Source organism: Trichechus manatus, unplaced genomic scaffold (genome assembly GCF_000243295.1).
Source record: "Trichechus manatus latirostris isolate Lorelei unplaced genomic scaffold, TriManLat1.0 scaffold00165, whole genome shotgun sequence".
In the NCBI taxonomy this organism is placed as follows: Eukaryota; Metazoa; Chordata; class Mammalia; order Sirenia; family Trichechidae; genus Trichechus; species Trichechus manatus.
Genome location: NW_004444101.1, coordinates 5,255,461 through 5,277,837, shown reverse-complemented (window position 1 = coordinate 5,277,837; position 22,377 = coordinate 5,255,461). Strand labels below are relative to the sequence as shown.

At 46.0% G+C, this 22,377-nt stretch overlaps 1 protein-coding gene across 1 annotated transcript in view; it reads right to left on the bottom strand.

The window, feature by feature from the left end:
• FARP2 (FERM, ARH/RhoGEF and pleckstrin domain protein 2) overlaps positions 1 to 22,377 on the bottom strand; it is an 86,571-nt gene that overhangs the window by 63,718 nt on the left and 476 nt on the right. The window contains 1 exon segment of the mRNA XM_023740857.1: positions 8,190 to 8,403. Within this exon segment, the coding sequence (XP_023596625.1) occupies positions 8,190 to 8,393 (204 nt within the window). The 5' untranslated portion in view covers positions 8,394 to 8,403.

Below are 22,377 nucleotides of genomic sequence, written 5' to 3'. Positions count from 1 at the left end.
TGGGCAGTTAGCCGGGCTTGTAGGCCATCGACATTTTCTACGTTCTACAATGAACATGCATTGCTTGTATAATGGAAAAGGAATTTGTAAAAGATAAATTCCATCCAAAAAAAAAAGTCTGAGGAGCTCAGAGTGGGTCTTGGTTCAAGGTCTGGAGAAGTCGAATCCACAGGGCTGCAGGGTAGCCCTGGGGCCGTGCCTGTGGGGAGGAAGCGACTTCCTGGGGCCTGACCAAGGGACGGCTTCCCACCGGGGCTGAGATGGTGCCACCGCAAGGGTGCATCAGAGTAGACAGGCCATCTGTGAAATAATCTGATAGTTTGTTTTTTTTTCTTTAAAAAGAAGGTATAAAACACCTTACAAGTGAAAAAACAGAATGCCCATGTGGAAAGAACAGGGCTCACTGTAATTCTACCATTAGCTTCCTGAAGAACCCTGGTTCAGTTAACATCTGTGCTGTATTTTCCTATCTACAAGTGACCGATAACATTGAATCAGCTCTCCTAACACCAAAAATGAAATGTCAGCACTACAGGGAGTGGGCTGGTGACTGGGAGACACTCCAAGGAGGAGGTGAGGCTTGGACAGAGTTGTGGAAACCACCGCACCTCCCAGATGTGGGGGACAGAAGAGTTTTGACCGTCTTATCCAATGAAGGAATGAATAAATGAATGGAAGAAGGAATGAAGGTATGAAGAAATGGTATCAGCAAACGTGTCTGACCGTCAGTGAACCCGCTGATGCAGGAGGCAGCTGGACAAACTGGTGGGCTCAGGCTGGAGGGCAGACTGTTTAGAACTTGTTAGTCTCCTCAGAGCCACCGGTTCTCACCCTGCCTGGGACCCTTGAGCAGCTTCTAAACAATACGGATACCCAGGTCAGCCCCCAGGGTTCTGACTGGCTCTGGCTTGTTGTAAAGGCACCCTCGGTGGCCTCACTTGAGGCCGGGTTTGAGAACCACCACGAGGGGCTCTGAAGGCCCACTGCAGGCCAGGAGCAGGAGGAGGAGAGGAGAATCCAGGGCGGTCTGGCCAGTTGCAGTGGTCAGTGGCCCGGGTGCACGCAGCGAGAGCCCCGAGAAGACTGCGGCTGTGAGACAGTCTGAGAAAGGAGCACAGAGAACCAGGGACTGATGCGACACGAGGGAAAGAGGCACACACCACCAGGAAGTGCTCCTGCATTTGTCACGGAATGGAAAGCGGTTTGACTGCTTTGCAGAGCAGTTCAGCAACATCTAGGCGAGGCTGAGATGGCACACCCGCAGCCCAGAAAGTTCATGCAGGACGCACAATGCTGGGGGGTTTCCCAGCACAGACTTGCACACATGCACACGTGTGCATGCTATGGCTCACACAAGAATGTACACAGCGAGGCTGCTTGTAATACCAAGCACTGGAAACAGCCTCCTCGTCTATCCCTGGGAATGAGGGTGAACTGCAATATGCCCAGGAAGTGTTGGAATGAGCCAGAGCTACAATGTATCAACATGAATACTGGGACAGGTGAAGAAGTCAGGCAGACACCGTTCTGAAAGCACCACTCCACATTCGGGGGGTGTGCTGGGTGGCTGCGGGAAGGCTTGAGAAAAGAACTTGGCCTCTAGGAACTAGCTCACCTGCAACCCACATGGCCCACTTCAGCGGAATCAAATTCCCTCCTGATTAAACATGGCAGCATGTCATCGGCAAGCACAGGAGCAGGGGGTTCACAAAGAACACTGTGCACTGGGCCAGCACGGGCTGTGGCCGCAAGCGTGAGCTCAGGACTTGGATGCCTGGCTCAGAGTTCAGCCAGGCAGGCTACTAGCTGCCTCCCAGGAGGCCTCTCCATGCCACTGTGTCCCCAGCTCTCCTGTGGTAGCTGATTATGTGAGACAAGCCACATCAAGTGCCAGAGCTCTCAGGCACTCAACAAGTGGCTTACAAGTCATATAACCTAACTGGCAAGTTTCATTCCTACGACCCTCTGCTGAGATCCCGAAATAACTGTTATTCTCCATCACACAGTTGTGATTACGGGACTTCTGCTGTCTACAGATTAACAGGATGACACTTCCCTGTTCTTTTCCATTTGCTAGCTTAACCTCGTCATCAGTCATCATCACTTTCTAATCTAACGTAGATTATCATACACCAACCTTGCCTGGGTGTGTGTCAGTGTGCGTGTGTGCGTGCGTGTGTGTGTGTGTGTGTGTGTGTGTGCGCGCGCGCGTGCGCGTGCGCACTGGGGCCGGTGGGGGGACTTGGCACTGGGCGCTTCAACACCACAGCTGGGTAACAAAGAGTAAGAATGTCCACGTCCCTGTCTCGCACCACCCCTGCCACATTCCTGGGCATCAGTGTCAAAGAAATGGATCAACTTTCCATGAGAAAATAATAGGTTTCAAAAGCTAGGGCAGGGTCACATAATAGCTGTGTATACCAGAAACACATAAGATCTTTTGTAGAAAATCTATATTATCTCCAAATTTCAGATGATGAATTACTAACTTTTTCTCCTGAGGTCAGACCAAAATAAGTTCTAAGGCAGTGCATTTGCCATATTTAGGATGCTCGTGTGGGAGCAATGACAAACATCTGGCTATGATACTTTCTGGAATTTTGACTATTTCTTCCTGGCCAGAAATTAAACATTAAGTTTGTACTGAAATAGCACTTAAAACCTTCTAACGTGGAACTTCATGATTGAGAATTTGTCCTCCTACTTGTCACATATTTAAGCTAAAGCTTTTGCAAAGCTTAAAATAAAAGAAAGAAAGAAAAGAAAACCTACTCTAAAATGTTCTGGGTATGTTAAAGAAAGAGGGAACATGAGAAAGCAGATTACTAATACTTCAAAACGCTTCATGTTGATTAGAAATTGAGCCCCACTGTCAGCAAAGGAGCAGATTCACCCTCATGGGTGAAAGTTCACACAGGACTGAAAATCTGCAAGCAAAACTGTTCTTTTTAACCAATCAACATCACTTTCTCAATAATACTAACTTTTCAGATAAAAGAAAAGCTGCAGTTCATCTTAGATACGTGCCAGCCCTGACCGTATAAAGTGCGACTTCCTGGAAGTTTAACGGCTGTAAACATCCTGCCCTCAAGAGCATCCAGAGCGGCCGCTCCAAGGGGCTCTCATCCCACGCCCGCCGACTCCTCGCTGCACCCACGGGCCGGCCTCTGGACATTCTTCGCGTCTGACGGGCTGCGCGCCGACAGCATTTCTACTTTCTGACTTCCCAGCACAGGGAGCGGCAAGCTGACACACAAGCTTCCAGACTGCTTCTTTGATGGTTCAAAAACAAAGACTGCTAGATCTAAGACCAGATTCCTATTTCAAAACCGGAGGATTCAGTTATTTAATCAACTGAATACAAGTCGAAACTTCACTTAGTCAAAAAACTGGTCCCTGAGTGACCTTTGGGTAGCTAACATTCCATCAATAAATATCAAAGTCGCTGAAAATAAGACAGAATTGAATCCTATGTCCACAAATGGCTCCTCTCTGAGGCCCCTGACACAGACCTCTCCCCCTCTCTCTGCACCATTACAGTAAACACCCATCCACATATACAGAAGTCTTTTAGTCTACTTATTAATCAACATAAAGAACCATTAAGTACAGCTTACTTAACTTAAAAAATCCTAGCAGTCTAAGTTTCTTGCAGCAAATGACTTACATGAACAAGGGTAATTACAGAGATACTTATAAATGAGATGAACACTGATTTAAAAATACAATGTCAATAAAAGTTCCTAGTTTTAAGTAGCTGCATAACAACATCAAACAAAACTTTAAAATGTTCTGGAGGGAAAAAAAACTGCTCTCAGCAGTTCCTCCTGGCCAGGTCTGCTCTGCTTCCCCTGGGACCCTCAGGCCCCTGTGAGGTGGAAATATTCTTTACTTGCCCGACTTTTCCGTCGTGGGGACCAGGCTCAGCAACAGTGCTAACTTTACAATCATGCATCAGTTATCCAAGGGGCATCACCCCAGATAACTTTTTAATCAAAGTCCTCCCTCTTTAGCCATTAAAAAGAACTTTTAAAATTTCATCTCAACTAGACCCTATGACACTGTTAAATATTACTGAACAGGAAAGCACAGACCCTTTATTGTTTGAAAGTTCTAGCTTAAAACCACCTTGACAAGATGGCAAGAACTGAACAAGCATGCTTTATCTGGATCTAGAAAGAAATTGCTGGAACAAAACACCTCCTGATGCTCAGTTGACTTTACCAGGCTTCTCTGTCAGCAGCAAGAGCCCTAGAAATGCTCAATGTCATTGAGACTATGTGCTGTGACATAAACCTTAACGAGGTTTCATTCGCACACTCTGAGATGGGCGACGGTTGGTGCGTGCAGAGCTCACCTCTCAGGAGAAAACCAGGAAGGGGAGCAGAGGCTGGTTCACACGATGAACACAGACAGGAAACAACCACAGCCACCTGGAAAGAGGCATGGGCGCCAACAGGCACACCTTTACACCAAGCAGAACATAAACACGGCACCAACAACTAACACGTCAGATTATTCCCTAAGTGAAAACGGTCCCTTACATGTCAACCTTTAATATCAGCTAGGGGACTGTGCACAGTCACACACAGCAGCAGCATCTCATAACCGTGCATGTGCAGGAGGCCAGCGTTCTCCAAGTGTGACGTCAGTACATCAAACCCCCGAGTTGACAGACGTTACTGCTGAAGACTTAAGTGTAAAAACTAGAGCAAGTATATTAAAAAAAAATACATCTAGAAAACAAAAAAGATAGGTGTATATGACTAAAAAACCCCAAAACAAAGCACTTGATTCCCTGAGGTTAGAAAGCGCTTAAAAGAAAACATGCTAAGCATCTAACTTTTCGTTTCATTCATTCAACACGTATTAACTGAGCAAGGCACCGTCCAAAGGCTGAAGACCCACCGTGGGGAAGACAATGCCCCCGCACCCAGGATGCGCATTCTAGGAGAGAGACAACACGCAGTGTGGGACAGGGAGGGTCTTCACCGAGACCCAGCCTACCGACACGTGTGCTACAAAGAGCAGGAAGCCGCAGGGCAAGGGTTGAAGGACTCAGTCACCCACTGCCCTGTAGCCTCAAGTCTACATCATCTTGCAGGCTCAACAACAAAACCCATCTGATTACAATCTGTGTCTTTTAGTTCAAGTACGGAGGTAGAGAGTAGGGGGAGGACGGGCGGCAGAGGGGTTGAGAATGAGAGACATGGACCTGAGTGATGGCCACTTTGGGCTTCTCATGCCTCTGAATCCACAGGCAGAGAAGGAGTTACCATATTGGCTGGTGTGACTGATCCTGACTACCAAGAGGAAACTGGACTGTTATTACATAAGGGAGGTAAAGAATAATATGTCTGGAATCCCGGGGATCCCTTAGGCCGTCTCTTAGTACCACCATGCCTGGTGATTAAAGTCCATGGAAAACTACAGCAACCCAATTCAGACAGGACTACTAATGACCCGGACACTTTAGGGATGAAGGTTTCTGGATTATCCCACCAGGCAAAGAACCACGGTGGGGTGCTTGCTGAGGGCAAAGAAAATGTGGAGTGGGTAGTGGAAGAAGGTAGACGTAAAGACCAGCTATGAACACATGACCTGTTGCAGAAATGAGGACTGTAACTGTTAGGAGTATTTCTTTCTTGTTTTGATATATGTTCGTGTGTGTGTGTATTCATACGCATACGTACACACCCACTACTGCCAACTCAATTCTGACTCGTAGTGATCCTATAGGACTGTGTAGAACTGCCACATAGGGTTTCCAAGATTGTAATCTTTACGGAAGCCAACTGCCACATCTTTCTCCCGCAGAGTGGCTGGTGGGTTTGAACTGCCAACCTTTTGGTCGGCAGCCAAGCACTTAACCACTGCACCATCAGGGCTCTTTATGTATACAGTCACGCACCATATAATGTCCATTCAGGCATATACGTCCATGGCCCCATAAGGTTATACAGGTAGTCTCTGGATTACAAATGAGTTCTGTCCCTAAGTCTGCCTTTAAGTTGAATTTGTACATAAGTCAGAAAGGTTAGGTACGGTTCGTATTTACTAATACTTTACAAAGTAAACTTTAAATAGTATAATTAAAGCAACAACAACATTGTGACCTGTAATAAACCCAGACCACAGCAAATGCATTTATCATAGGTGGCTACATGGCAGAAGTTCTTCTGAACATATGACTGGAAGAGATGTAGAGCCCAATGAAATTCCCAGACCTGTAACCTGTTTCTACCAGGTGAGTCATTTGTCAGAGATCACCAACACTCTGCAGGTTCAAAGGCTGCCTTGTCTCACACAGTCTTCTCTGCAAATGCTGTGTCTGCTTTCACAACACAAGAGGTGACTGTTGGAAGTTGGACAGACGGGTCCTACTAGTTTCAATTACCACTGCCCTGATGAAATGATATTTTATTTCCTCCTCAAATAAGACCTTAAAAAAAAGCATTCAAGGTCCCTTGAGTTCTAACCCTATAAATCTAAACACTGGTCACTCACTATCAAATAACACTCATTTCCACGCACAGATACATGCGCAAGCACACACACGCACACTCACACAAACACGTGCATGCATACTCTCACACACACGCATGCATACACACACATGCATACACACCCCCCCGCCCCGAACCTGACAGAAGGCAGGTGTGCCCTGAGCTCCACACCAGAAGATGCCTCCAGACGGCTCCCTCTAGCCCTGATGCTGGCCTCCCTGCAGCACCAGGGCCAGAGCACAAGACAGCTTTCCTTTAGGTGTCTTCACAGTATTGCCCACAGCTCCACAATCTTTCCTTTTCTGTGCGCCATCCTAACTTCTCAACAGAAATCCCCAAGAATAAATAAACTTCCTGCAACAGTGAAGTTCCTTCTCTTGTCCTTACTTTCACAGAATTAAGTAGAGAGCAGAAGAAGCTTCTAAAGGTGCTACTTTAAACTAACATGAAAATATTAGAAAAAGAGAATGTACTCATGCATTACATGTGAAAATAAGTAATTTTTTAAAAGAACGTTCATTCTAATACCGTTAAGCAAAACAGAAAAATATGTTCCAATGTATCACAGGGTCTAAGAAAGTAAACCAAAAAAATACCAAATTCATTGCCTTCGAGTTGATTCTGACTCACAGCGATCCTACAGGACAGAGTAGAATTGCCCCATAGTGTTTCCAAGGAGCGGCTGGTGGATTTGAACTGCCGACCTTTTGGTTAGCAGCCAAACGCATAATCACTGCACCACCAGGGCTCCAGAAAGTAAACAGTGTTACTTAAATGGCTATATATACACAAACAAAACCCAAACCCGTTGCCTTCGAGTCAATCCTGACTCATACCGACCCTAAAGGACAGAGTAGAACTGTCCCATAGAGTTTCCAAGGAGTGCCTGGTGGATTTGAACTGCCGACCTTTTGGTAAGCAGCCATAGCACTTAACCACTATGCCAGTAGGGGTTCCATATATATATATAATTTTTTTGCCAACATTATCAGCACAATCTATTATTAGAGAATTTTCAAAAGAAAGATTGTATTACTGCTGGCCTTGAAAATGAATTATACGTTCACAGTGCACAAGACGCCCTTCATGCCAGACTTTTCTGCTGTTTGCTTAATTCTCATGCCCTGAGGGAGGCCTACGATCACGACCGTGTACAGACCAGGAAGCTGACACACACAGAGGCTACCAGATGTCCCAGCCACCTAGGTGGAGAGCGGCTAAGCCAGAAAGAACTGCCCACAGACAACCTGGCCACAGCATCTGTGCCCTTCAGCACAACTCAAGTCACCTCTAGAAAGAGATGAAGAATGGAAGTACCGAAACTGTATCTGAATTTTAAAAACAGAAAACTTACCACTTTCTAATCCAAAAGGAGAAACCTGACGTCACTGTTTCCAGGGATTTATTATGTGTTACCAGAGTTACACTTAGTCAACCTGATAAATTTGCAAAGTCTAACTAGCAAAATGGAATTTCATACAGAATATTGATCTTTAGAAGATATGCTTCCAAAACATTTGAAGTTCTTAGACATACCTATTATTTTACATTCGTTAGCCCTAAAATGACTGTAATCCAAGTCTTTTCCATAATAACAGAAGAACAATACAAATAAGGATTTAAATTCTCTAAAAACGTTAATGCCTGGTGCACACAGTTTAGAATTCACCCGAATCTTCTCACCTCGACATCGAATGCCTCCACGGTGCTGTCCAGCAGCTTCACCCTGATGTGAAGGTGCTTCTCCTGAGCTCGGGCCGGGGCCTGCGCCATTGTCGCCAACAGGCCCTGCCCAGGCTCCAGTGTGCTCACCCCCGCAGGGTTCTGGGCTCCCAGGCGTGTCCCTGGGGTCTGCAGGACTCTGTACGTTCCTTCAATCTCCCCCATGCTCCACCAGCTAAAAGTGAAGACAGACCAAAGAATCATTACCAGTAATTTAGGTAAAAAGACAATGTTAAAAAATGTTTGCAACTTGTGGTTACTCTTAAATTACATTAAAGCAAAGTTAAAAAAGATTATCTTCTTCTCTGCGGAGCATAAAATGATCACCACCCCACCACCAATAGGAACAATATCAGTGCTTCTATGAGCCAGGCAAGCGTAGACTCATTTAACCCATAAACCCTCACTGATGAGCAACTCATGGATGCGTTACTGCAGCTAATATCCCTAAGTTGCTGCCCCCACCCACTGAGCAGAGGGTAAAGGCAGCAAGTAGCCATCTCTCCTCTCCTGGGCTGCCCAGAGGCTCCTGTCTATATGCCTCCACCTCTGTCATCTGACTCTCCATCGGCCCAAAACAGTCCCTGTCCTGACAATGCTTTCTAAGGGCTGCCCCTGAAGGGAAACTGAATCCCACTGTGCCGATTCACAAACTGTCAGGCAGCTAGAGGCCTGCTGGAAGCACTTGGGGACCCTCCCTCACCTCTTCTGACTCAAGCAGGGAGGAAGGCTACTGAGGGAGGAAGAAAACGCAGGGAAGTCAGTGAGGACCGTCACGCTTGCCTTTCTTGCCAGCTTTCCACTCTTTGGTCTTTCTAATTCAGTGTCTCACTGGGGTGACGTGGGTATCACTGTGGGCTGGGAGGTAACTTCAGACACCACACTGGACAACAGTTTGGGTGACGGCCATGAGGACTACAAGCATTTGGTATCAGCAAGCACTTTCTACATACTGGGCCACCCGTAGTGCCTGCCATAAGCCATCATCACAATAACCTGTTATCATTACCACCATTTCACAGATAATGACACGGAGGATCTAAGAGGGCCAAATTACTGGCCTAGGTCTAAGGGCCGGAGTAACAGGGCTAATCTCTGCTGGTTTTAACAAAGAAAGACAAGCTAGGTATCAGCTAGAATTAAGTAATACTGGCTTATTTTTGTATTGTCTTTACTAACGTTGTTGTTAGGTGTCCTCCAGCCGGTTCCGACTCGTAGCGACCCCAGGTACAACAGAATGAAACACTTTCCGGTCCTGCGCCATCCTCACAATCGTTGTTATGCTTGAGCCCACTGTTGCTGCCACTGTGTCGATCCATCTCATTGAGGGTCTTCCTCTTTTTTGCTGCCCTCTACTCTACCAAACATGATGTTCTTCTTTAGGAACTGGTCCCTCCTGATAACATGTCCAAAGTATATGAGATGTAGTCTTGCCATTCTTACTTCTAAGGAGCACTCTGGCTGTACTTCTTTAAAGAAAGATTTGTTCATGGCATATTCCATATTCTTTGCCAACACCATAATTCAAAGGCATCAATTCTTCAGTCTTCCTTATTCATTTACTAACATAGGTGCCTTCTATTTGTAGCAAGTTTTTGTTCTTAAATGTATGTACTTATGTTTGAAAGGCAGTTTAAACAAAAATCTGTAACAGTATCCAGACAGTGCTGACGATCCTGTACTGACCTGGCAGACACAGCACAAGAGGTGGGACACCGTATCGGATGTCTAATCAGTAAGAATGCTGCTGTTGCTGCAAAGTGATTTTGTCTCACTGGTTCACCTTCAGAAAGTCTCCCCTTAATTTGCAGTAATCTTGTAGAGAGAGAATTGTTGTTGTTAGGTGCCGTCAAGTCGGTTCTGACTCATACAGACCCTCTGTACAACAGAACAAAACACTGCCCGGTCCTGCACCATCTTCACAATCGTTGTTATGCTTGAGCCCATTGTTGCAAACATTGTGTCAACAGAGAGAGAATTAATCTCCCTAAATTTCTATCCCATTCCCTTGTGTGCCAGCTTGACTGCTCCTCATCTCCTGGCCCTTTCCTCTTTTTCATGCTTATATTGCTATTATGACAAATCAACCCACAAATCTTTTATCTCCTGAGTTAGGTTCTAAAAGCTTCTCAATGACCCACTGCCAAGCAACTCCTACCACATACTTCCACCTTCCCTAAGGACTGTAACCTCTCCAAACACACCAGGGTGCGCATTTCCACGCATGGCCAGTGTGTCACATAAGCAAGCAGAAAAGGAGAAAGCTAAAGCCTCTCAGAAAAGTAAAACGTGAGCAGTGGAGTGAAACGATGAAGCAGCATGTCTTTTTGTCAAGTCTATCTCCTGTCCCCATCCCTGTGCTAAGCCATTTCAAACTCCCCTGACCACACATCTGACCAGCTCCCCTCACTGACCACACATCTCCAACCTGAACCACAGGAGCAGTCCAGGTTACTGCGGTTCAGGTTAGCAGTCTTGTTACCTGTCATCTTCAGAGTGCCCCCTTCAGCCAGGCTGTGTGCCCCCGGACGGTAGGAAGTAAATGACTACTGTAAATGTTCGCTAAGTATTTCCTTAATTAATGTCACTGGCATCAAAGAACACCAGCTGTCTCATTATGCCATGTATTGTAAGACTATAACAACAAAAGACAAAAACGATGGTCACAAAACGCTTCAGAAAATTACCATTTTCATGCCACTGATATTAAACATGAGCTACATGAGGGTCCTGAGGCCGATAAATATGAGCTTTCTCATTCTAACTACACAAAACTTTATTGAGTAGTGAAAACAAAAGTGAGGGAATACAAATGAAGGTTCCTCCTCCTCCCGCCCCATGGTACCACCGATGTGAAAATGGATTAAAGACAAATAAACGCTCTGTAAGGTCACAGTCAGTCACAACATTTACCAAACACTGACAACCAAGAGCGGGTTCTTCGCAAATGAGGCACAGGAATGGAATGAATGCTCCCTTTAAGTAAGGCTACCATCCCTAAAACATACATACCACCACTCTTGAAACCCAAAATGTACTTTTAGAAAAGTCACATCTCTTATTATATTCTGCTGGATAATTCCCACTTACCCTTTTTCTTAATTTTAGATAGAAACATTTCTTCAGGTTCTTTTCCTTCTACCCATGATAAGTCATGTCTAAAAGCATACTATTAAAAAATGGGCAAGATTGACCTATAGTGCCAATAGGTGCACCTCTGGGTGACACGCACAGAAGCTGATACTGTGAGAGTCAGGGTAATGGTCACTCTTGATGGGAGGGAGGGCCCAGGGGTGGCCAGCACAATTCTTTTTCTTGACCTGGACAGTGCTCCCTTTAGACTTCAAGAAGTTACACATTTGATTCATGCAGTTTCTCTATATCTGTGCATGTTTTACAATAAGAACGTATTTAAAACAGCAAACTTTTTACTTAACATTGTTTCAACTCTCCACCAGTGTGGAGGCCGAGATGAGAAAAAAAAAGACCTATCAGAGAAGGGAAGAACACCCATCTTGGTTCAAGGAAACCAGAATTCTCTTCTGGAATATGTGGTACACGAGCGGGCACTTTTAAAGGCTTCATACCTTCTAAGCAGCAAACTCATACCCCTAGTCATCATCGCTCCATCAGGATGAAGACATTATATGGTGTGAGCTGAGACTCAGGGCCACAACCCACACAGTACAATAGTTTCTCTTTACGTATGGCCTTTCTGGCCTTGGCTTCTAATTCAGCCAAAAATAATTGGTTGGGCCACAGCCTGCCTTGTGATTGGTCTATTTTATGCACCTTGCAAGGATTGAGCATTTACTATATAAATAGGGTGCATAAAACCACCCAATAAGGATTAAGTGACTTTGGGGAGATTGGTTGATTTGTGGCCTGCTGAGAGGGCCATGCCTTGAAATTGATAAGGCTGTCAACCCTACAGAGGTAGAGAGAAGCAGTGGGAGAGGGAACCTCCTAAAAGCTGTAACATGGATCAAGAGCCGTAACACTGAAGGTGGTGTGAGACGGCAGCAGCAGCATGAGGTGCCTCCAGGCACTCGTTAGCTGAGCCAAAAAAGTGGTAACACTTGCCTGAGCAAGGCAGAGGCCTGGGAAGGCCCAACAGCAGAAGCCAGGCCCAGTGAGGCCCAGCAAGGCCTAACGGCTGAGAGAAGGGCCGCTGGCAGGCATGGCTGAGAAGGAGCTGAGAACAGCTGTCCTAGTTGAAAGCTGTCCTGATGACGAAGTTGATCCTGTCTCCTGAGTTGTATCCTGCTATTTCCAAGTTGATCCTGATCCTGAGTTGTAGTCCGTTACTTCCCTAATAAACTACGTAAGTGTGAGTATGGTCTGTGAGTTCTGTGTGGCCACCGCAACAAATTATCAAACCCAGCAGAGTAGTAGAGAGTGCCACGAAGGGGGCGGTGAGGATGGCTAGTGTCAGAAACGGTGAAGAAATTTGGAGAGTGGACGTATGTTTGACCTCCACGTCACAGGAACCAGCGTTGTGCTGATCTTGACTCTTATCGCTCATTGGTATAGATGAGTTCAAATGCTATATTTCAACCAACCGTCTTGTTCCTGAGGCTAACCTAAGGAAGACCACCTCACTAACGAGGAACGATCCAGTGAGGTCACCTGCTGCTGGTATTCCAGAAGAAATTTCTGTTTATTATTACACAACAACATGGCAAACATGTCCCATTTAATAATTACGTCAGTTTTAAGATTTAGAAAGTAAGGAACTCAACAGAAAATTGATATGTAACCCAAATGCTCTATATGCCAGTTAACTTGGTTTTTAGCCTTCGTGACCTATTTCAAAAGAAGTGGCATTACTGGTACTTCCTGCAGCAATGTACGGCTGCTCAGTCAGCAGTCATTTACTACGGCCTGACAGTGCTACCTACTACAGACTAGGCTCCTGTGCATATATTTTCATTTAATAATAAAAACCACCCTGTGACACAAAATTTCCATTTTACAGTTGAGAAAAATTCAGCTAAAAATCTGCCAGGGAACATACAACTCAGAAGTGGCAGAGCCAGGACTGAAACCCAGACTTGGCTACCAAGAATACTTCCCCTCCCACTGGATAACCATAATGCATACATCCTCAGCCAGAAATATATTCCACATTTTATGCTTAAGAAAGCTAGCTAGCATTTCTGTCATGCTAAAAATCCACCCTCCTTGAAATATTTTTGGTTGCCTTTTTTAGGAGGATAAAAAAAAAAACTTCTGCATTGACCAACCAAAGAAAACGGAGTAAAACACCTGTCATTTTCACTACAGTTGTCTAATATGCTTAAAATCCATGAAGCGTCGTAAAAAACTTTTATGCCGATGACATGCAGGTGGAATTCTCACCTAGTCACTCAACCCTCGGCTGGATTACCTCTTCACCATGGTGTAGCAACAGAAAGGCCCTTTTTCACTCCCTTTCCAAGCAGGACTGATACATTTTAGAATTGCCACTGAACAACTCAGTCAACGTAAGGAATCAGAGAAAGCACTTCAGGACTTGTACCGCAAGGCCAAGACTCAAAGAACTGATGAGAAACAGCTGGCCCGGGTCAGGCTGGGGGAGCTGGCTGGAAAAGCAGGGAGAGTGCCTGGCTGCATAAACAAGGAACACAGGGCACGCTCCTCCTTCAGACTGGAAGCTGACACGGCAGAGTGCCACAGAAACCCCGGCTAGTGCCGGAAGCCTGGGAAGCCAGGAGCTGCAGAGCTCACCTGCACACACGTCCCCAGCAGGGCACTTTAGGGATGGCCAGATTACCTGTTGGAAGTCTAAGGACTCATGAGGATGCAACAGGGGCAACACTGTCCCGCAAACACCATGAAGGGCAGTCATTCGCCTCAAGAACCTCTGGTGCTGGGAGGGCTGCCTATGGACACAAAAAGGTGTCCAGCAAGCTGTGACAAAGAAGAACAAATAAAACGGTCAGCACCAGTGGAGATAAGGAAGGCTGCCTCAGCCTAGTGTTGGAGAACCCAGGTCAGAACACCTGGGTTCCAATCCCACCTCTGCTGTGAATAGGCTAACTCTCCTCACTGTGCCAGTCCCCACTTCTTCATCTATAACGTGTCAGGAGGGGCTAATCAGACCCTTCTCAACTCTTAAGAATCCATGATTCTGTGATAAGAGAGCTCAATGAGGAAATAAAATGAAAAGAGATGTGTTCTTAATTCCAACTAATTTATAGTATCTGGTGGCCAAAAACTAAACAAACCTCATGAAATCACGTTATCCCAGCCTTCCTCCTTCACGATATAAAACAATGGCTAAGTGCCTGCTAGAAAAGGAATCTCTCTTTCAGACAAACCCAACACCACATTATAAATGAAGATTACTGGTCCAAAAGGTGTCTTTGGACATAACCACTGTTTGCAAATCTTACAAATCTTACTTTCACTCCTTAAGTCCCTGGGTGGCACAAACGGTTTGTGCTCGACGACTAACCTAAAGGTTGGAGGTTCAAATCCACCCAGTGGAGTCATGGAAGAAAGGCCTGGTGATCTGCTTCCATAAAGATTACAGCCAAGAAAGCCTTATAGCGGCAGTTTTACTCCATAACATACGGGGTCATGGAATCGACTCAACAGCATCGGGTTTGGAGTATTTTTCGTTTTTTTTTTTTTTTTTTTTAAGCATGTGTTTTAGACCCTCTATTATCAGGTATTCTGACTTTATGTTAAAAACAAAATTCTATAAATGGAAAACTAAAGTGCTAAGAGCTGAAAGGATTTTAAAGACAATCTGGATAAAAGCCTGGTTCTCAACACCTTTTTCAACATGAAGCTGCCTCATTTAATGTCAAAATCTTCACAGGAAAGGGAGGAAGATTCCCAGCCCCACCCTTGTGCTGTTTTGGTGTAAAGGTGAAGAGAATCAAGGTGCAAATTCTTCAAGATTAAAAGACAAAACAAAAAAGTGTGTTTAAAAAGATGTACATCCAGGCATTGTAAATTTACCAACTCTTTGTCATCTTCATTTTATTTCCGTTATTGTATTCTTTGGTTCTGAAGCTTCCTTTGTTTCTTCTTTATGTATTCTATCTTTTTGCTGAGACTTTCTTTCTGTTTGTTTCAAAACTACTCTTACTTCTTGCAGCACTTTTATAATGGCTGTTTTACAGTTTCTATTAGTTTTTTATTGCACCCTTAACAAATCACCACAAATGTAGCAGCTTACACCACACCCTTGGATTGGCTCAGTTCCATGGTTCAGCAGGGCCCTCCACTCAGGATCTCGCAAAGCCCAAGTCAAGGTGTTGCTGGCTGGGGATCCTATCTGGAGGCTCTGGGGGATAACCCACGTCCAGGCTCATTCAGTTCCATGGGGCTGTGAGGCTGAGGACCCGTGTCTTTGCTGTTGGCTGGGGGTCATTTTCACCTTCTGGAGGCCACCTGCATTTCTGGGCCTGTGGCCCCCCATCATCGGTGCCAGCACCAGTATGTCGAGTTCTCAGGCTTCAAGTCTCTCTGCCTTCCCCTCTGCTACTAGCTGGAGAAAGACCTCTGCTTAAGGGCTCATGGAATGGGACGCGACCCACCTGGATAATCCTGCATCCAAAAAAAAAAAAACTTGTTGCCTTCGAGTCGATTCCGACTCATAGCGACCCTACAGGACAGAGGAGAACTGCCTCATAGGGTTTCCAAGAAGCGGCTGGTAGATTCGAACTGCTGACCTTTTGGTTAGCGGCCGTAGCTCTTAACTACTGCGCCACCAGGGATCCAAATCCAGGATAATCCCTCCTATTTTAAGGTTGGCTGATTAGTATCCTCAATTACATCTGCAAAGTTCCTTTTGCCTTCACAGGAATGACACCAGAGGGTGAAGGTCGCGGGGCCAACCTTCCACCCACCAGGAAGTCTTTGTCAGATGATTCTGACATCTAGGCTCCCTTGGCATGAGCATCTGCTGTCTTTTCCACAGAAACTGGTGTTTTCCTGGTTCTTCATACGCTGGGTAATTGTGGACTGTATCCTGGACATTTTTAATATTATGGTATTATGACTCTGGGTCTTGCTGAAATCCTATGGCAATGTTGATATCTTTGTCTTAGCAGGCAACTGGCCTGGCTAGCATCAGGCCACAAGCTCCCACCAGCCCTCTGTGTTGTGGTTTCGGTGCCAGTTCCGTTGCCAAAGCCTTTACAGTGCTATTCAGACCTGCCCCCTGGGAGCACAGCCCTGTGGCCAGCCTGGCTTCAAGGCGGTGACTGACCCCTTAGTTCAGGTCTCAAAGCATTTAGTGGGCTGTCTGGGGTCAGATCCATGGATGCACAGCTCAGGGTAGAGCCCACGAGTTCACAAACAACCATATGGGGCCACTTGTCTGAGCTCCTCCCTCTCTGTAATCTCCCTGGTGTCCGTTCCGGCTGTCTGAAGCTCCCCTCTTCAATCCTCCAGCTAGAAACCTGTCCTTAGTTATCCCTGCTCTGCCACGCACCCCCGTGGCTGTGCCCAGGTCTGAGCCAAGCTGCAAGAGGAGAGAGACGAAAAGCAACAGGGCTTCCCCTCCCTCAGTGTTAAGTGTCTTTAGTCTCCTGCCCCTGCAGAACTGCCTGAAGAAGAAAGAAAGAAGAAAGGGAATTCCCCACTCTGTCTGAGCTCTGTTCCAGCTCCTCCCCAAACCAGAGGTTCTCCTGGTTCTTCTTGTCTGCACCTGGGGCCCACCTCTGAGTTTCCGGCACCTGAGTCCAGTCGGGGAGATACTGAAGGAAAAAATGGGAGACCCACTGCTAGTTCAGTGGTAGCTGGAATTCTGGTTGGTGCCCCGTTTGCCTGTCACCATGCACTTTCCAGAGTCCTCAAAGGGCTGCTCCATGCCACATGTCACAGGTTTTACAGCCACATCAGCAGGAGACATAGGGTGGAGTGGGCTTATTCCATCTTCCCAGAATCAGAACTCCACATCTATGTGTTTAAAAATACTTAAAATGTCAACTTTGGGAGAGGCAAGAGGGCTCCTTTTAATTTTCTTCTTTCTAATTTTCTTTATTTTTTGAATTGCCCACAGGGACGAGTATGCCTTGAAGTTGAAGTCAGGTGGTTTTTCTGCGGGCTCCTGCATAAGTATGATCTGCTTTAAACGTCCTGGCTGACAGGGTAACCGTAATGTACTACTGCTTACTTTCTAAGGGAAAGCAAGAATAACTACACTGTCCCTCCTCTAAGGATTGTACTTGCTCTTCTTTCAAAAATACGCTCTCTGGGATCAATCTGTTGTTCAGATATTGGGACCTGCTCCCTCATCATCCATTTTCCAAAGTTGGAAAATTAACTATTACTGAAATAATTGGGATTTTAATCACAAAGGAGACAAAAGATTTAATAAAGTCTGGACCATTTCTAAAGTCATCTCACTGTATTGCTTCCTCCTTGCCAACTACATCCCACCAGCCAAGGGAAGGCAAGACACTTGCCCACACACTCTACTGGGAGATCTGGCAGCAAGCAAGGGCTGGACTACAAAGCTCTTCTGGCTGAAGTTTCTGGGCCCTTCACATGCACTAGCCCCTTCCAAAGTCCTGGGAAAGGCCCTCAGCAAGGTGTTTCTATGGCCATGGGTTTTTGTAAGATTCAAAAAAGACATTTTAGTTGCAATCTGTTAAGACCTGCTGTTCCTTCCACCCCAACTTTGCCTCTGTCACTATCCCCTAGCTTTGGAAGGGCTGTTTACATTTTTGGGATTCAGTTACTGAGTTGGAGACACATTTGGTTTGGGCTTATTGGGACATATTCCTGTTACTTGCGTTATTTCTGTCTCTATTTAAGTGACTAGCAGCCAACTTGGTGCAGGTGTGGCTTCAAGCTGTACTGCCGTCCCCGCTCCCTGGCTTGCCAGGCGTCTAGAGGCAAAGGAGCAGGAGGGTTACAACAGCAATGTGAACGTGTCCTATGGCGCCTAGTGCTGGATGTGTGTGGGTAGTGGAGAAGAGACCAGGTTTGAAATATAAGGAGCCAGAAGCTGGTTTGTGGAAAAGTCATTATCAGATGTGTTAAACTCTAAGCTGAGAGTTTGGTTTTCAGTAGTCAAAACAGAAGTTCTCTACTGTTAGAAAAATAATAGAAAATGTAGCAAATACAATTATAAACGTGTCATAGATTTTTTTTTTTTTTAAACAGAGTTGTGCAGAATAGAATTTATCAAAATTCCTGCTTTTCTAGGACACAAACCTGTAACAGTACTAGAAAGAGCAATAGGTCTACATGGTAAATTGCATGTTTTGTGCATCCCAACTATCAGTAATAGAAAAAAGAACAAATTTTAATCACCATGCTAGAGGAACCACTGAATACCTTCTATTCTCTCACTGTCATATGAAGAGGCAATTAAAAACTACACAGCAAAAACATCACAGGAAAAAAGTATTATAGAGGTGTGTCAGACAATTAACACAAAAATGTGCTGCTTTTCTGGATTTAGTAATGTTCTTATCACTGGTCGGCTTTTTCAAATATATAATTTACTTACTTTTCCTCATTCTAAATAAATATCACTTTCCAAATTAGTTTTTATTTATAACTTTGTATTCTTTTTCTTAAATAGATGCCCTCTCCAAATTGTATAAGCTTCATGCCCCATAAAACTGGCCTGGATAGAATTTAATTCATTTATTCAAACATCTATGGAGCACCTATTCTGTATTAAGCAATTCTAAGTGCTTAGGGATACAGGAGCTTATACGGGATTACAGTGGGAGGAGACAAAGAAGGTAGTATGTTCAACGGTGGTGAGTGCTATGGAGAAAAATAAAGCAAGGCAGGCAGACAGGAATTTGGGGCAGGTGGAGGGTTTATTGCTTCAAATATGGCATCAGGTAAGCCTCCACGAGAAGAGGGAATGAGTCAGGCCTGAGGAAGGTTCTGGTACACATTGCCACAGCTCTCAGTTCCCGAGTGGTCACCACATGCCTGGCGGGCACATGCCACACCCTTCACTTACAAGAGCTCCTCTATCCTCACCACAACCTTGTGGGGTTGGTATGAACCCATTCTACAGATAAGGGACTCCAGCTCAGAAAGGTTAAGAAATTTGCTGGCAGTCACTTAGTTAATGAAGGAAGTAGTGAGAATTCCAGCACTGATCAGCCAGTAGCCATACCCCCATCCTGATTCCGTAGTGAGCTCTCCTCTCTTTGATGGTTTAAGGGATCAAGCAGCCTTACCTCCACCCTGACTCTGTGGTGTGCTGACTCTGGTGAGGCTGAAGGGACCACGGCGTGCCAAGCACAAGGCATGAGAAGGCAGTTTAACTACAGAAGGCACACATGTAGCAAGCAGCACCATCTACCCCTACCGCAGCAGAGGGTGGAAAGTACTGAGGTAACAGTGAAGAAAGGGCTTCCAGGCCGACCCAGGTGGGCCCTGAAGGGTGAGCCGGAGCTTCCAGATGACAGTGAGTGGTATGCACACAGGCATGGACTCTGGAAACTGCAGGAGCAGCTGAGAGAGAGGAAATGCTGTGAGAGGCTGGGACTCTGACGATGCCCAGAGAGGTGCTGGGATGCGGCCTGGGGGTGGGCTGTGACGGATCCTGGGGCCAACCTAAGAGATCTGGACGAATCGCACACAGAAGGAGGTTCTGCAGCTGGGATGTGACATGATCAAATTTTTATTTTGTGAAACAAAATGGAGAATGAGCTGGGGAGGGGAGAGATGGGATGAAGGAAGATTCACCATTGCATCCCACAAGATTATAGTACATTTTTGCTTTTGAACTTTAAATTGACTATAAATTAAAGTACCAGTTTTGGGGAAAACAATTCCATGACTCTAAAACACAAACTGCTTATATCACTTCCTCCTGATCCTTGTCCACATCCTCATGCATTCTGACAACACTAATTCATGTGCACACACTGTTTTGCTTTTTCAGTTAAGGTACATTTTAAAAGCGTATTTCCATGGATCAAAATGGTTCAGATTTTGCTTGGAGGAGTCTATGAATGGGATTGCCAAAGCTTTTTTACTAGCAGTGGAGTACTCTACCATATTGACACAACAGGGCTTGTGCATCAAACTGTTTTCAAAAGCAAGATTTCAAAATCAGAGTATTGTAGTTCTCTATCACACACTACTGGCTGCTCTCCAAAAAGATTAGATCAATTTAAAGATTAGCCCAATTTACAGACTCATCACCAATTAACTGCTCCCCAGAAACACACCTAGCACCGGGTTTGATCATACTAAGTTTTGCGGGACCCTCGACTTTTCAACTCACTGTTGCATCTGCCATGGTAAAACCCCAGAGTTGAGAAATACGAAGCTGATTCTAGAGTCCAGTAACGCACTCCACACTCCAATCTCAGAGAAGAGGACCCAAGCCACCCTAGCATGGCACTGAAGCTGATGGATGGGGTTTTCCCATTTCTTTCCTTGCACACATAGCACCATGCTGTGTGCAGGAAAAATACCAACAAAGCTGAAAGGATAAGCAGCAGTAAGACAACTCTACTACTGTCTGGGTATAGAGGAAGTGTTGATGTGACTCAAAGCAGCGGTGTTTGGAAAGAAAGGAGAAAAGAGAATTCCTTGGGGCCATATGGATTTAAATGCGCATGTATGGAATTATTCATACATGAATCTTTGCTTTGGCAATCCAGTTAACATACTTCCCTCCAAGCAGAATAACCCTGCTTCATTATTGCATAATTCTCTCTTCTCTTTGTGTAAACACCCAGGCCAGGCTAGTTCTGCTGTGTACTCAGACAGTACTTGTACCTCGATAATAATTGGTGATCTGCTTCTGAAAGGTCACAGCCTAGAAAACCTATGGAGTACAGTTCTACTCAGCACACATTGGGTCCCCATGAGTTAGAAGTTACTCGAGAACAGCTAATAACAACAAAACACTTATTAGCCACTTACTGTATGCCAGGCATCCTGCTAACAGCTCTTCTATTGGCTGTGAGTCCTCACAACAACCTATTAGGTAGGTAAATTCTTAACCCCATTATATGTATAAAGAACCTGAGGCAGATACCTTAATATGACTTACATCATTTTCCTCTTTTGGAAAGGAATTAGTACAGAAGAAGCTAAAGGTCATTTATGCAATAAGCCAGCAAAGTCTGCAGTTCAGGACACGGCCCAGTCAGCATCTAGTTCAAACACCTTCTTGTGAATGCTCAATCAAGCACAGGCGAAACTCAGGCAGATGACTGGCTTTGCAAACACCCCAAGGTGTGATCCTAAACCAGTCCTTCCACTTCCTTGAGCCTCCCTCGCCTCTCTTTAAAATGGGTCTAGTGACCTCACCCGTCTCTCCTCTCAGGCTTTGTGAGATGGAGTGAAATAGTAGCATGAGGTGCTTCACAGACACAGGAGCTCACAATCTCACAAAAAAGTTTCAAAAAGCAGCAGATACAGAAAATTAAAATTATACGTGGCCTTCCTGCTTCTGGTCTTGGCCCAGCTCTCTGCTGTCATACAGTGCACACACTCAGCACTTGAACAGAGTGCAAAGGGATGTTGTCACACGTCCCACAGCGGTCTCTCCAAACACATCCCGTGGGAACAAAGCACCTTTAAGGCCTTCACCCTGGGTCTGACATCCCTGCACCCTTTCTCTACACCCTGCAGCTACGGTATCTCCTTCAAGGGGCTGGTCCTGTCGTCTGCTTCTCACACAACTCCAGCTGCTCTAGGTCCCATTCCCACCCTCTCCTGGGAAGGCCCCCCACGCCTCAGAACTAAAAGCACTGACTCAACATCCAGTCTCCACCACCTTCAAGACGCCATTTAAGAAAAGGCACCAGGAGGGCACACAGGGACTGACGGGACCCCCGCCATCCCCTCGGCAGGGCCACGCGGGACGCCTGCCCTCCCTTCGGCTGGCCCCACGCGGGACCCCCACCTCCCCTCAGCCTTCCCCACGCGGGACCCACCACCTCCCCTCAGCTGGCCCCACGCGGGACCCCCGCGTCCCCTCAACCTTCCCCACGCGGGGCCCCTGCCTCCCCTCAGAGGGCCCACGTGGGACCCCCCACCTCCCTTCAGCCTTCTCCACGCGGGACCCCGCCTCCCCTCAGCTGGCCCCACGCGGAACCCCCGCCTCCCCTCAGCTGGCCCGACGCCGAACCCCCACCTCCTCTCAGCCTTCCCCACGTGGGACCCCCGCCTCCCCTCAGCCTTCCCCACG